The sequence below is a fragment of the Passer montanus genome, unplaced genomic scaffold (assembly GCF_014805655.1).
Source record: "Passer montanus isolate IOZ18808 unplaced genomic scaffold, ASM1480565v1 scaffold3, whole genome shotgun sequence".
Lineage (NCBI taxonomy): Eukaryota > Metazoa > Chordata > Aves > Passeriformes > Passeridae > Passer > Passer montanus.
In genome coordinates, this window is record NW_024367707.1 from 18,222,930 (window position 1) to 18,238,971 (window position 16,042).

Genomic DNA, 16,042 nt, shown 5'->3' on the forward strand with positions numbered 1-16,042 from the left:
TACCAATGAAGTGAAATTAAAATAAAATATCTGCCTAATAAGAAGAAATGTAAAACTGTCTACATGATGTTATAAGATGGGTATCAATTCTCCTGGGAAGGTTTGGACAAATACTCCTTCACTAAATGAAGCTCCCCATAAAGGAAGTGTCAGGGGCAAACTGGAAAGTGCCTGAAGTGTATTTCTTTTCTTCTGCCAGGACCAGAAATTTTGAAAAGCTATATGCTAGTACTTAATTTTAAAAAGCCTCAGAAGCCTCTACTCCACATTGTTTACAAGGATGGGTTTCACTCTGCTGGAAGCTGCTCCTCACTGGGGTGCAGTGCATTTTCCCAGACGTGTCCAGGAGCAGCCATCTGGCCCCCACAAACTGCACCAGTTCTCTGCTGTGGCCACGGCAGTGGCCTTGGTCTGCAGACAGACCTTCAGAAGTGTTTCTCTGGGGGACAATGCCACACTGCTGCTACACATTGGACAATTAATTTTCCTCCAAGTCTTCAGTCAGGGAGTTTGCCTGAGCTCATAAGTTAGTCTCTGAAGTGGAGGTAAACTACAGAAGAGTAAGTGTAGCTAAGTTCTTGCATGTTGACATGTAAATACAAACCTCTGCATGTTTTACAGTGCAAAAGACCCTTCTGTACATTTAAACTTTCCAGTTTTATAAGTGGTGAGAAAAAGGAAAAAAAACCCAAACCCCTCACCAAATAAAAAAACCTCATGCTTTTTCTTATCAGGAAAAAGCTTTACTGTATCATACTCTGAACTGAGTTGTTATGAGTGCTTGGTATTGATATACATCATTTGCTGTAAACTGAAAGACTCATGAAACCACAGGCTATTTTTTTGTGGACATAATGCATCCAGAGATTAATGGATCAGGTCTTAAATTTCTATTAGCTTGTTATTAAAGATTATGACAGACTTATTTTCTCCTTAGTTTATCTAAAGTATGAAAAGTGGCAAACATAATGAATTCCTATTTTCTGACTAGCCATTAAATTGATTTACAATGAATTTGTACAGTGCCTGATTTACACAAAAGTTTTATCACTGCTTCTCTGCAAAACACAGGCAATTAACTAATGATTTATATTTCTGCAAACACAGGGGAAAGAAGATAATAATCTTCTCCATGTCTGCTTCCCTTCCAGCATGATCAGACCTCAAAGATCAATCTGACGACATGCTATAACATTTGGTCAACACTCTTTAATCAGAAATGCTGAGAACAACCCTGAGTGAGTATACCTGTCACCTGTGAGCTAGAAGTGTCTGTGCAAGCACAGCTGTTGATGTCCTTAAAGACTTTGAAAGGTATTTTATATAGGATTGATTCACCACACCTTTACTCTCCTAAAAGCTGAGATGGTGAACTTATAAGCCTTGCAACTATACACAAAGAAAATAAAATGTGAGCTTTCTCCTTTATTTCTCAGGATTTGACATTTTTCTCCACTGTTACAGAAAACACTGAACTTCATTCCCTTGAGACAGAATCCTTTAATAAAAACTGGTATAAATGTAGTGCACAAAACTGAAATATTTTTTTGCAGTTGAAAGCAGAAAACCCCAAAAATCAACTCTATTGACAGTGTTTTCATGATAGCTACCTAATAATCACTTTGACTCCTGGGAAAACCCTAATAGTGATGAAAGAGTACAAGACTAATTAACCACTTTAAAAATTAAGTATGCTAGTAAATCTTCTTCCTAGCTAATGAAAGCAACTTTTTATTCAAACAGGTTTCCCATTAAAATAAAATTTAAAAAATATCAGATAACAGGAATAATCAGCACTGTCTTCACGGAAATATTCTTGAAACAAAAATGTAAGGATATAACTGTCTGAAACATGAAATACTGGCATCTGAAAATTGCTGTTTATAAAAGTATGAATGTCGGAAGTCAGTGTCAGAATGCTACAGATTTTGCTCAAAAGTTATGCTCTGTTTGTACTTTATGTTACATTAAATAACAATGACATAATGGCATAATAATTTAACTATTTTAGCATTTTTTTGAAAATAATTGAAAACACATACCATTAAACATATAATAATTATCGATACACCACATCCTTTTTTAAAGGTGAAACTATTTCTTTGTTTTGTTATAATATAATTTGCTTATTTTAATGCTACTCATCTTATGTACCAGCCACTGAAAAAAATTTGCTGGTTTTGAGAATAATCTCCTTGATGTGATTTTCTTTCTCTACTGAGTACAGAGGGAACACAGAGTAAAAAAGTAGGCTAGATAGAATCTTAAAATGCCTTGAGTTCTCATAGATAATTTCTGAAAATTTCTTCTCAGTACAATAGGAATAGTAGTATAAGCTTTGCAAAGCCTTGGAAAATCAGTGTATATTCACAGCATCTTCAAACCATCAATGGAAAAAATGTATGGAAAAGGAAGGAAGGAAGGAAGGAAGGAAGGAAGGAAGGAAGGAAGGAAGGAAGGAAGGAAGGAAGGAAGGAAGGAATCTAGCTATGTAAAGAATGGTGTGAAGGTAAAGGAGAAAAGAAGCAATGGGACTCATGGGCTGTGAAGATGAGGGTGCTTACAGAAATTATAAAAAAAATTTAAACAGAAAATGTTGATATGCAAGGATTTCTTATGTATGTAATACTATCTACAGATTGCAATCCGAGTCTAAATAAATTATATATTCAACAGAATTTAATAACTTACTAAAAAATAGTGAGACACAGCTTTTTTTTCCTCAAGTATTTCATGACTTTTTTATTCCAGATATCAGTTCACCTACAGAATTCTAATAACTTTGATCACCTTTAGAAGCCAAGAAGACTTGAAAATAATCAGAACTTCAAAGAACTGATCACTGATCACAGATACATACTGTATGCAGTCTAATGTTTTTCAGTGCTCCTCTACTTTGAAACAACAAAAAGCAGTCAGCTTTTCTACTGGAGATATGATCTAGAAATTCTAAAAAGTTATAGTGTTACACAGGAACGGAAATTGCTCTCCTAAAGCCCATTCTTATGGCAAATACCATAGAATCAAACAATAAGAAAACAGTGTCTGTTATCACAAAATATTCCTGTTATCATAGAATCCAAAAAATGGTCTGTTGCCAGCTTTGAGTTCTGGCTGTAGAGTGGCTTGCACATGAAGAATTTGGCAAAGGTCAAACAACTGCCAGGTAAGCAGATGTTGCAAATTTACTGCTAGGTGCTTGCTGAATGATGTACAAAAAATTTGGATTTTTTTTTTTTTTGGTTGTTTTTTTTGATAGACTGTATCACTTTATAGCAGTTGATAATCCAGCCAATGCCTTTCATTATATTTTTTAAGTTTATTACAATTCTCTCAACCTGAGACTTCTATTTTAATAAGTTCCCTTTTTTTCATGACAATGTGACAGAAGACATCTGTTAATTAATTTGCAAACTAAATCTTTTTTTCATTTGAATGAGATGTCATTACTATATATTTATGGCAAGGTTTAAAAATTAAAGGCAAAAATTTTAACATTTTTATTCTATGACACCAGAAACTAGGAGGGAAAGGGTATATGAAGGTCCAAAGGAAAGAAATAAAATTTATGTGTATATGGCAAAAAATAACAAGATAGGCTTTCTAATGAGTAAATCTGTCTGTTTAGGCTTAGATGCAGCAAGGGTCAAACATACCTGAAATCAAGTCAAATCCCAAACATACTTAATCACATTTGAAAGGGATGATCTACAGGAACCATACAACCAGGTCTACATCATCTTCACTTGAATTACTTTGCTTAGGACTTTTTTTTTTAATTAAAGAACTAGAAAAATTTTGAACTTTGCCTCTATGACTAAAAATCTGGTTTTATTTAGGGTTCTAAGAAGTTAAGATTTAATGGTGCCTAATTGCTTCATCGCTTTTCTCAGTATAAATCGAAACTTCAGTGCCATCAAATATGAACTTTCAGAAAATCAAGTTTCTCCATAGATAGGCATGTGAAGCACATGAAGGAATGATGGAGCAATAGTTACTTCCCCATCATATTCTTTGTATTATGTGAAGATTTTTTTCAGTTTAAATCACTAAGCATTCTGCCCTAATGTGCTCTATTCCTCCAAATGATCATTTCCAAAAGAGATGGAAAACTGGAAACATTCACAGTCATGGTCCTTCTACTTTGTTGTCCTTTCCTGACTACTTTAATGAATAATGATACAATAAATGCTTTTACAGATATTGTTTAACTGTTCCAAATAGTACAGATATAAACCAAGATTAAGGAATCAGAAATTATAAAAATTTACTTCTCTTCATTCCTTTTTCTCTTAGATTTTCTGTGTGGGCACAGGAGATTTCAAAACCACCACTGCTGTTTATACCCAAATCTTTAAAAAATAACCTAGAGTCAAAATCTCAACATACAGATCTAAAAATTAGTTTCCTTTATAACCAAGTGATAATTTCACTCTGGGTCATTACTTTTGACATAAGAGATGGAAGCACTTTTCCTCTGCTAAATTTGGTACTTTGAAATCTGGAAGAGGAGTAAGAAAGATTAATAGACAGCTCTCTACTGTGTAACTGTGACTTTCCCAGTTCCCCAACAAGATGACAAGACTAATAAAAGTAAGGAGATGGGACAATAAAAAGTTATATGGGTCTCCTATGATATCGGGAAGTCAGAAATAGTGTGGCACTTTTCAAAATAAACAAAAAAAATTGCTGTAAAGGGAAATAGTTGGGTAATTCCACTACCTGGACTCAAATTTTGGTCACTAGTTAAAACTAGATGTTTTTGAGGAATTAAGCAAGAGCAGGTGCATGACAGGATGGAGGACGAGACATACTGGTAAGGCCAACTTCTGCCTCATTTAGTCTTTAAATTTTCCCTAAATATTTTTTCTGTTTTATTTCTTTTTTGTTTTTCAATGACAAACTCAAAGTAGTCTGGAATAATGACAGGAAAAATAAACAAAATAAAAACCATCAAATGATAGGACCATCAGGTCATGGTGTAAGTCCATCTACTCCAGAACTCCATAAAACATCGGTCCTTTGCCCACTTCAACATACAGTCTCTTGCAGAGTAAGAATTTTTTCCTTACTCTGTTTAAGTCTTTGTGCTCTGCTTACAGTCCTTTTTCTTGTCTTCCATGTCCTAGCTACATTTCACAAAAAGTTCCAAGCTTTGTTCAAGCATGGCTTTCAATGAAAGAAGAGTGACAATGAGATGAGAGTCTTTAATAAAACCAAACTGAAAACTTTTCTTGAAACATCCTTCTGGGACTCTTCTTGTCCTTGGGCAGGATTTTTGCATGTAAGTAGGAGATAATACGGGCTGAAGAGATCTCTTTTTGAAAGTTTTCCTAATTTTCATTAGGCTGGTTCACATGAGTTCTCTGGGTCCCTCAGTGGAGGATTTTAATCACAGTGTGTCTTTTTTGCTACAGTGATCACAATGCTAATCTCTGTAATTCCACATTTGGGAGCCCACTTTTCAAAGTGTAAACAACTGACAGTGACTTCAGAAAGAACATTTTTCCAGAGGGAATGAAAGAGTAGAGTCACAGAGAAGCATCACAAGCCAAAAACTGAAAAAAAAATCCCATGATTGTACAAGGAAAAATAAACCATCCTCAATTTCCTTCCCTTGTGCTGTAGAATGTGCATGAATAAAATACATGTGAACAAATTTTGTGAGGGAGAAATATTTGCCCCTTTGATCAGACCCAACCATCCAGATAAAGCCAGCCTGGAAAAAAAATCCCATGACTTTAAAGAAAAATGTAATTCCTAAGGATCTTCAAGCGTGATAAATGGCAAGAGATGGTGGAGTGGTATTTTAATGCAGTTAAATGGTATTTCCTATTAACATATTTATTCAAGGATGTTATTGACTTCTAATTCCTTGAAAAGATGATCTTTCATAAAATCTCTATTAATGAAAACTTTATACCAGTACACAGCTTGCAGCTGACTTCATGGGATCTATTAATTCTTCAAGTGGCAAAATGCTACAGCACCTGACTAAATTTACGAAGAAAAAGAGAAAGGCAGACCTATAATCATTGTTCACGCAAAGAAAAAATGAAGACACCATGCTAATTCTTGCATTAACTATCCCAAATATGTTCAGATATTTCTCCCACCTCAATAAATTTACACTGCACTATTACTAATGGCATAACTCCTGCACTCTTGATTTCAGGGTGCAATACCATTATTGCTTCAATGTTCTAACATAGAAAACTTCTATAGACCTGGCAAAATTATGAAATGCAGTCAGAAAATGTAGCAAGAAGCTGAATTTGGGACAACACACTTACTATGTTTGCAGTGCTCCCATATTTCTTCAAATACATACCACAGAGTGTTACAGAAGGGCTTTAATCTACAAGGCCAGAAAATGGCAAGATAATTTTTTTGTCCACCAGAAAGTTACAGCATTACAATGAATGTAACTCTCTTAACCTTTTTAAAATTATCCTATCTACTCTTTGTACTTTTATATAAGAGCTACTATATGTTCATTTGCATATTGCTCATCTCTTCCTCTAGTTTGAAACATGACATAAATTAACATTTCATGAACTATCCTATTTATTACAGAACAGTTAAAGGACCTCAGACCAAAGGGAAAGAAGCCTGTTCTTCAGTGACTGTGTCATGGTATGTTCATTAGAAATTTATATATGTGTGACAAAAAATTATGAAATGCAAGATTTTAGGATTATGGTGGTGAAAATCACAGAAAGATTTCTTTGTACATTGTATGGTATGTGTGACAAAAAAATATGAAATGCAAGATTTTAGGATTATGGTGGTGAAAATAGTTCCTGGTACGGTACATCACAGAAAGACTGGTAAGTTTTCTGATTCAAATTTTCTTTTGTGAATACAACTTATCAAGAAAATCCTGTATAAGCACCAGGAAAACATTAGATATTTTGTGTAAAAATTTAGGGTTTAGCTATTCAAGACTTCAAAAATACTCAGGCAGCTCTTAGGACCCCTAGTCATAACAACTTTAAAGATATGATCTCATCCTCACTGAAGTGCCTTTGCATTTAACAAGTATTGGTTCCCAAAGGCCTGTCCCTCCAACAGGTTATGCAAGATTGGGTTCAATTTTCTTTCACTTCCACCATCCAAAATTTCTCAGGATCCTCCAACCTCAGCACCCCACAGGTTTTTGTATCACTCTGGAAGGCATGAGGAGAATGGAGGAGAGAGGATTGTGGAAAATGCTCTTCCTCCCCTACTTTTTTTCCCTCTGCACAGTTGATTAATCAATCAACCTAATCTACCAAGTCTACCCAGCCTTCACAACCAAATACAAAATGGCTGTAGAGTGCACATATCATCTCTATAATATTTTGTTTCTCTCAGTATGTTTGCCACAACTTCTTGAGACCAATCAGGCAGATCAGTGAATGCCTTTGATATAACTGAATTAAAAAACAAACAAACAAAAAAAATCAGTATGTTTGCCACAACTTCTTGAGACCAATCAGGCAGATCAGTGAGATTATGAATGCCTTTGATATAACTGAATTAAAGAACAAACAAACAAAAAAAGTTAATAGAATAACACAAGTCTATATTTAGCACTAGAGGCTAAAGTATATGCTACAGAAACTTCATCCATGCAGGTATTTGTATATTGTGGATGATGACTGTTGTTGGGAAGGGCAGTGAGGGCTGAAGGAAAGAGAAGCCAAAATTTTAACATATATCTTCTGCATGGTTTTAGTACCACATCTTCCAAGATCCTGCTTCTTGCTTTGAGGTGATGGCAAAAGAAACTGCTGTCCAGAGATCAGATATGGACTAATACTTCAATTTAATGGTTTACAATAACAGTAATTTTTTTTCTGTATTAATATTGCACAACTTTTAAGAAGAGTACTAATGTGTGATTCATAAAAGGGATTTTTCTGGCCCACTCAGTACTCAGAGGAGCAGGTTTCCCATTTGGGCTTTAAGTGTTCTCAAAGTTTTGACAAATTACATAAAACAATCAAAATTAATTCCTTATGACTAATCAAAGCAAACTACATTCACTTTAATTCTGTAGGAGAGCCTCAATTCAGGGTTTTACTGCTTTTAACACCCTTAGTTAATTCATCTGAACACTTTGGAGAATTGGTTTATAGAGAACACCTATACATTAATTCCTGTCTCATCATTCATCATTAAGCCATTTTATTACTGTCCCAAGAGTATTCAAACTTCATAGTACCATACCCTTTTCAGGGTCTTTTGTTTCATTTTGGAATATCTGCAGTGCACCTTAAACCACTGAGAGAAGCATCATTGTAGCAGTAGGAGTAGTAGTAGTAGTAGTGGTGGTGGTTGTAGTTAGAAGGAAAATTTAAATGTTGCCTAGAATTACAAGGAGAAGCTGATCCTTGGGATAACTACAAAAAATCACAGTAGAATTACATTACTGTAGAGTTAAGATTCCAGAGATTAAGGAGCAGAAATTATTAAATGTTATACTCCAAAACCAGGAAGAAGTATTTGCATGGATGTCTAATTCAGAAACAGGTAAACATGTATTTTTACTTCATTACAAATGCAAACTTCACTCTGATATGCCGGTTTTCCCATATACTGTTTTCCATAGTATTACCAACCACAATCAGTATCTGTATAATGTTATCTCTTTGTTTTGATTGGAGCTTAAGGAGAATTAAGATTGCTGAAGACCTCATGCTCCTTCCTTGAGGATTTCTGCATTTTTTTCAATTCCATTTTGGCTTGCTGATTTGCTCTCTACCATTAGAACTTCCAAATTAGATGAAACATTCAGAGAGAAATGCAGAACAAACAGAGAGAAATGCAGAACATGCCTGAGAGCAGTCTGCACTGAGAGCAGGCAGCTGCTTACCTGTTTGACCGCGTACAGGAGGCGCCCGTAGCAGTACACCATGACCATCACGGGGACAGCCAAGCAGAAGATGAAGAGACAGATGATGTAGGACGTGGACTCCGCCGACTCTGAGGACCAGCGTACTGAACAGCTTGTGCCTGCGCCTTCGACCCCATAACTGCTCCAACCAAGAAGAGGTGGCACGGTCCAGACCAAGGAATAAATCCAAGAACCACCAACTGCCAGCAGAGCCTTGCGGAAATCATCGCTGCGCTTGTGGCACAGGGTGAGCGTGCTGTAGCGCTCATAGGACAGCACAGCCAGGGAGATCAGGGACACGACACCTGCAATGAACCAAGCAATAGAAATGCTTACTTCCACTATTTTGCATGTATCCATTTCAAATCCCAAGAAAGCAGATTATTTTTTTGGTTATTATATATTTGAAGCAACAGTGAAAACCATTTCCATTATTCTCTATGCGTTAATACTCACTGCTCCTGGTTGCTCTGTCCATCCTGTCAAATTTTGTTTAACTCAGATTTATCTTACATTGGAAGACTTTTATACTTGATAGATATTCATCTTTTAGTCAGGTTTTCAGCTTTATCTGTTTTACTCAGGGGAAATCCATTTTCTATCTGAGCTAATACAATGGTGAAAGATTCCCTTGATAAGAACCAGTTTTAAAATCCATGAGCATTTTCAAATAGCATATTGACTTTTACAAGGAAAAAAAGAAAACAAACAAAAAAAAAAAGAAGAAAAGAAAAGAAAAAAGAACCTTCAGTTCTGACCATTCATACATGGAAAAAATAGACAACCACATCATGACTGGGATATGGCAAGTTGCAACTTTATTTACATATATATTACACAATCAGCTTTAAAAGTGATTTAGATTAATATTAAGCCCTAGGTGCCATAAACCCATTATATCTTGCTGAGGAAGGCTTTAAAATTCTGGTTGTAGGATATTTCCATTCTCTTTTTCAAGTTTTGGGACCCAACCCCCTCTTCAAGACTGTATGGTTTTCTGTGGTAAACTCTTAGTCACGACACAGTGGGAAGGGTTATGTAATTTCCCATGGCTTTGTTCTCCTTGCAGCTTTCTCAAAATTCTTGGTGACACAACACTGGATAACCACTTCCAGGATTTATGACAGAAGGAACTTGTTTGAAGAGCTTTAAAACAATATTTTAAACCCATATTTTCCAATATGCTTTCCAGTCCCCTTCCTTTTGCTCCTGTAAGAAGAAAAACTTGAACAGATCAGTGTCAGTCCAGCTCTTTCCATGAGTTTTTTCTTGATCTTTGGTATTAGCAACAGCCAACTATACAGCAGCACTGAGATATATAGCCTGCCAAAATCTTCTGCTTTTGAGTGGTACCTATTCCCAGCAAATGGGTTAAAAGAAAAGGTGTTCTTCAGGGGAATCCACAGCTGTAATCCATTTCCCCCATTTAACTGTCAGCTTCTCCTATAGCTCCTTCCCATGCATGGAACAGAGGTGAGTCAGAGACTTCTCTTGGGAATAGCACTACTCTATCCTTTACCTGGGGAAAAAACCCACACACAAACCCACACAGGGCACAGTGGGATATTTTCCCCAGGCACAGCATTTTACTCCACTTTTCCTTACAATTCAGTGACTCATTTCTGAGTTAACTGGATGCAGGCACAGCTATTTCTGGCATCCTGACAACAATTTGCAGTTACTTAGTGTAGAGCTGGGTAGGCAAAAGACCCATAGGAAACGCAAGCACTGCTTGCTGCAACAGGATGCCTTATTTCTCAGGGGGAAAGAGAGCAAAAGGGTGAGAGCAGAAGACAACTTTTGAAGAAGAAAATGTCTTTCTTGTTACAAGAGTCTACTAAATTATTTTCTGTACATTACTGAGAAGTCAGTCCTAAAGAGTAGATACATTTACAGCTGTAACAGCTCCACTAAATTCAAGCTTATAAACTTGCTTTAAGGCTAGGCTGCTTTAGAGACAGGGAGACTTTCTCATTATCCCTTACCTAATCTGATTTCCTACATAACATTGCTCTTGAAAGCCCTTGGACTCTACTGCTCTCTTCATGCTCCCAGCCCACACTTAATTATCTTCACTTTCTTAGCATAGCTGCTTTCCATCTGCTTGACTAAAGAGCTCCTCTCTATCAAAAACATTTAGCTCATGTAGGCACCTAAGGCAAAAATCCAGATTTTATATTTGAAACTAAGGCCTCTATCAGGCATTACAGAACTATTTCTGTTCTTTAGACTAGACAATCATGGACTAATAGAAAACTGTCTTAGGAACAAGAAATCTCTCCCTTCCCAGCAGGGTGCACTACATCAAGGATCTATTGTTCTTGCTGTACCTCTGATGGCAATTGAGACTGCATTTTCCCGACTTTGATGGGATAGCGAGCGGTACTTTTGTTGAGCATATCCTACATTCCTGCATGTGTGGGGCTGCCTAGAAAACCCAGACGGGATGTCCAGATTTCTCTAGGTCCGGGCCCTGCATCCTGGATTTCTGCTTTCACTGCTGGGCTCCCAGGTCCAGCCTGGCTGCCAGCTCTGCCTGCTCATCCCTGTGGCCATGCTACTGCCCAACAACTTCTTCTGGTGTGTACTGTCATGATTTATGGCATCATTTACACTTCCTCTTATCTTCACCTATTGCCAAAGGAAGATGCTTAGCTTTTCTCACACGGGTATTTATGATGGATGGCTCTATGGCATGGCTCTGAAGACAACTGACCATGAATGCAGGATTACTTGTTTTCAGACACAGAAAAGTTCTGTCTTATACCAGCAGAGAATTAATGTTCAGATATTAAATTAGGATCATGGTGATGTCAGTCAAGAATAAATCAAATACTAGCAATCAGACAAACACACAATCAGACAACAAAAGTTGCCTTTAAATTACAGAAAATAATTTTCTTCTTTATATAGAAGAAAATTCATGGCATTTAATTGCACGTCTTGGCAGGAGTCAATTCATCTTCACTCACCTTATTATTAAGTCCCACTGACATGACACAAACTACACTTTTCTCTGGAGGACAAACATTGTAATTTATGGAATCACAGACCACAAAAGTTCAGGAAAAAATTCCATTATTTTTCAGTTTAGCACAGTAAGACTTCAAGGTTTGAACTTTTTAATAGCACTACAATTAATACCACTGCACACTGAATTATATTACTTTCAAGAAAAGGGAAAATGAGGAGTACACAGAAGAGGTAGTTCATAAGAGATAAAAGAATTCAACATTCTTTAGGTGGTTCAAACTTAGTAAGTCCAGCTAAATTTTCAGAAAAATTAGAATTACTTTGAAAGAATTGGTGCTTTGAAAGATAAAAATATAAAATAAAAATCCAAAATCAAAATAAAAGATTAACAAGTACAAGTAGCTTTTTCCAACAGTGAGATACATTTGGTTGAATTGGGTGCGGGTAATTAAAACACCTATTACTCAGGTGAGGAAGAAACAGGAACAACAGAGGCCACTGCAACCCTCTCTGAGTTTACTCTGTGCGACATTGGCCAGTGAACACGTTACAAGATGTGCCCCAACACTGCAGCTCCAATCCTCCATCCAACCTTGCTAATGCAGGGCATTTCACCTTAACACAGAAGCCAAGGCTGATCAAATCCAAACCACAAGAGTAACCTTGTTGCAATGTTGGGACAGAGCAGTTCCAAATGTCCCTGATTGCTAAGAATATCCTCAGCTTTTTAATTATCAAAAAAACCAACCAAGCAGGTTTTTTCAAATCTCACTCTTTTATTAGTTCAATAACTGAATCCTAGAAATACACCACTATCCTCTCATCAATTATAACACATACTCATGTGTTGGACTGAAACAACATTGTTTCATAAAAAAGGCAAAACCAGGTTTTGTGTTCAGTACTTAATTTAACAATGACTAGAAATAAAATATGAGGATCAGGTGTCAGCTTGCAGTGAATGAGCTTCCAGCAAAAAACTGATGACTGCCTTGTCCTTTACTGCCTGCTTTTCTTTAGCACCCAGTGTCATCCTCTCCACAATTTTTGCAGGTACTTATTTTAGACTAACAGGCTTGTTAGTCCTCAGCCCTTCCTCACGCCTTTCTTGTAATCTGTTTTGGCTAAAGTGGAATAAAGCCTCTCAGTTTTCATTATTCCTCCTGGCTTTGCATACAGAGATTTCTTAATGCCAGGTGCATTTAAGTGTTGTGACCTTTGTTAGAAATCCTGCAGCTATCTGGTATTCTATTTGATGCACTATCTGTTGAAGTCGGAGGAACCAGTGAGAATCTCAGCTTAAAGACACAAAACAATTAAATACTTCAGGATTGTCTCTGAAGAAAAGACTTGAGTGCAATCTCCATGGCCTTAATAACAAAAAAACAAATTTAAAAAATTAATGTAAGCTATAAAAAGAAGAAAATAACTATAATTCTTTATGCCAATGTTTCATTTATTGAGTAGTAACATTTATGACTGTGCAGACTGTGTATATTAATTTCAAATGAATAATTTTTTCTAGAACTGCAACAAAATTAGGTTCACAAATTGCAAATCCAAATGGAATTTGCTTCCAACAAATATTTAGAGCCTCAAGCTGGTACCTAGACAAATGACTCCACAGGAGTCAATCACATTGAGAAATGTAATTTTCTCCCCCAACATTTCATGCACATATAGGAACAAAAATGAGATTCTCACTGAACAGTACTGAAAAATGTCAAAAATTCCTGTATCAGATTGCATTGCAGGAATAGATAATTATTCAAAAGTTAACCATGGAAATAAGTGACTTTGAGACTAGCTGGGTGTTGAGCATAAACCTTGCTACATGGCAATTAGGTGCAGTGGGTAGAGTGCAAGAAATTAAATTTCAAGTCATAAACCAGGACAGACATCTATTTATAGGGCTATTATCTGAGACATTATCTATTATTTACTTTTATTTAAGGATCTGTACATTTCTCCCTGGCAGCACAGCAGAGAGTATGCTGTGAAAGGCACAGCAAATCATTACACTTTGTTCCCTTGGGTTCTAGCTAAAAGCATTACATTTTCTTACTCATATTTGATGGTTTATGCTGCTCACTGATGTAGTTATTGGAAAGGGGATGCAGCTCACCCATGGTCTGGAGGCTATGAAAAACTGAGAATCCCAGGAATTCAGCCTACACTGGATCAATGTTTTGACTACTAACTTAGACATATTTGCCTACTTAAATGGCCTGTAGGTCGTTAGACTACACCACAGTTAGAGTCCTGGGGCTTCCTAGAACAGTCCTGATTGTATGTTGAAAGGGATATCCTGCACTATGTTCCAGTTATCAAGGACCGGGGCAATGAAAAGGAAACACTGGTAACCTTAGGCAGACTGAGAATGGAGGGATAAAACAGCACCTTCTTCACCAAGAAATTAATGGAGAAAAACTAAATCCAAGTGCTTGCAAAAACCCAAGATAGATTTCCCACACCCAGACTCCATGAAGGTTGATTTTACCCACTCACAGGCATTGTCTCATAGCTTTCATTCACTCACACTCTCACACCCACAGGGTCTGTGCTTAAGAGGTCTTGTCTAGAATTTCTTTTGTGCAACAGAGAGAACAAGAGACTCCAGCTATCAGAAACCCTCCATTCTTACAAATCCTACCTATACAATTCTTGTATGTCTGAGGAGAGTCTGCTGCTCCCTGCTGGCATTTCCTTGAGGTCATGCTCCTCTCAGTAGGTGCAGGATCTTCCACCCATGAGTAATAATACTCTGTTATTATCAGAACACAATCCTTCAGGCTTGGCTGAGTCAATACCTTTCACTGCTGGAAACAGAATTCTCTGTTACCTGCACAAGATGGTTTCACTCTTCTGCTGTGCTGTCTTCAGTCCTTTACAACACCTTTCCCTCCCTGCATCCTCTGTACCTACCTCAGTAACTACTGTGGTTTAATGAAGTCTGGTTTTCAGTTGCGGGGGGAAAGTCCCTGTGGGGAACTGGCAGAGTCAATCAGCTGGCTAGTTTTGAATATTGACACCTGGTAAAATCACTTAAAAGAGTTGAACACGCCTCTGTGGAAAAGCGCATTTAAGAGTGACCATGGCCTGGGAAAAAGCTCTCTGGCTTCCAGCCTTTGAGCAGGTAGCTGGGTGCTGGCCTGCAGGGCCTGCCCGGGCTCTGCTGTGGCGCTGGCCGGGCCGGCCCCACATGGCCAGGTTGGTGCATGGCTCAGTTGAGATTTCTGCTGCTGCCATGCCGGGCCATGCCACTGGGGCTATCCCAATCCCAGGAGCAACCATGTGGCCAGGACCAGCACCAGGAGTGGCCCTGCGGCCGGCACTGGGAGCAGCCATGCGGCCAGGACTGCTAAGCTGAAATCTGGACGGCTGGAGCAGCGCCATGCAGCCATGGCTATCTTGGCATGGCTCACAAATGAAATTTGTTTACTCTGGGACCAGCGCTGGGAGTGGCCCCATGGCCAGCACTGGGGGTGGCCCCAAGGCCAGGAGCAGCCAGGATCAGGAGTGGTCACCACCGGCCTGGTCTAGTCACATGGCAGGGACTGCATGGCCAACCTTGGCCTGACTGCAGCAGTTCCATGCAGCCGCAGCTATCTTGGCATGACTTGCAATGGACTTCATTTGCTTAGCCATTCTTAGCCAGCTATGCTGCAGACAGAAGGGCAAAAGAAGAAGCAGAGGGTTTTCTTTTCTTTTTTCCCAGCACCCCACATGAAGGGAAGATGTGGGGTGGGGCTGGCAGCCAGTGTGGCTTGCACAGTGCTGGCGGGGACCACAGGATCAGCAGTGAGAGACACAGCGATACCTTGACTGCAGAGCCTGGATGAGATCAAGGCTTTGATCAGCCTTTCAGTGCTGCAGAACTCTATAAAAACTGTTTGAATTTATAAAGCTTCAGAACAAACGAACCTACAAACACAAATTCTTTCCCGAATCAGGAAAAAGGAATGGGTGAAGACATGTAGAGGAAGCAATATAGGACACTGAGGTCAGTGAAGAAAGAGTCAAATGCTAGGTGGGAGGGGATTGAGGAGATGCCTTAGTCTTTGGCTGAAATTCTTTTGTAAGGCTATGGCGAAGATATAATTGATACATAAGACTGTTTTTCCCAGTAATTCATGGAATGCATTGGGGGATGTAGTGTTCTAACTACAGCTGTGAGCAGAAAAACTA

General features: G+C 38.0%; 1 protein-coding gene across 1 annotated transcript in view; it reads right to left on the reverse strand.

The window, feature by feature from the left end:
• The window catches only part of LOC120504714 (pinopsin-like), a 71,638-nt gene that overhangs the window by 35,781 nt on the left and 19,815 nt on the right, over positions 1–16,042 (reverse strand). Inside the window, exon 2 of the mRNA XM_039714493.1 lies at positions 8,861–9,186. Coding sequence (XP_039570427.1) covers positions 8,861–9,186 — 326 coding nt within the window. The remainder of the gene's footprint in view (positions 1–8,860; positions 9,187–16,042) is intronic.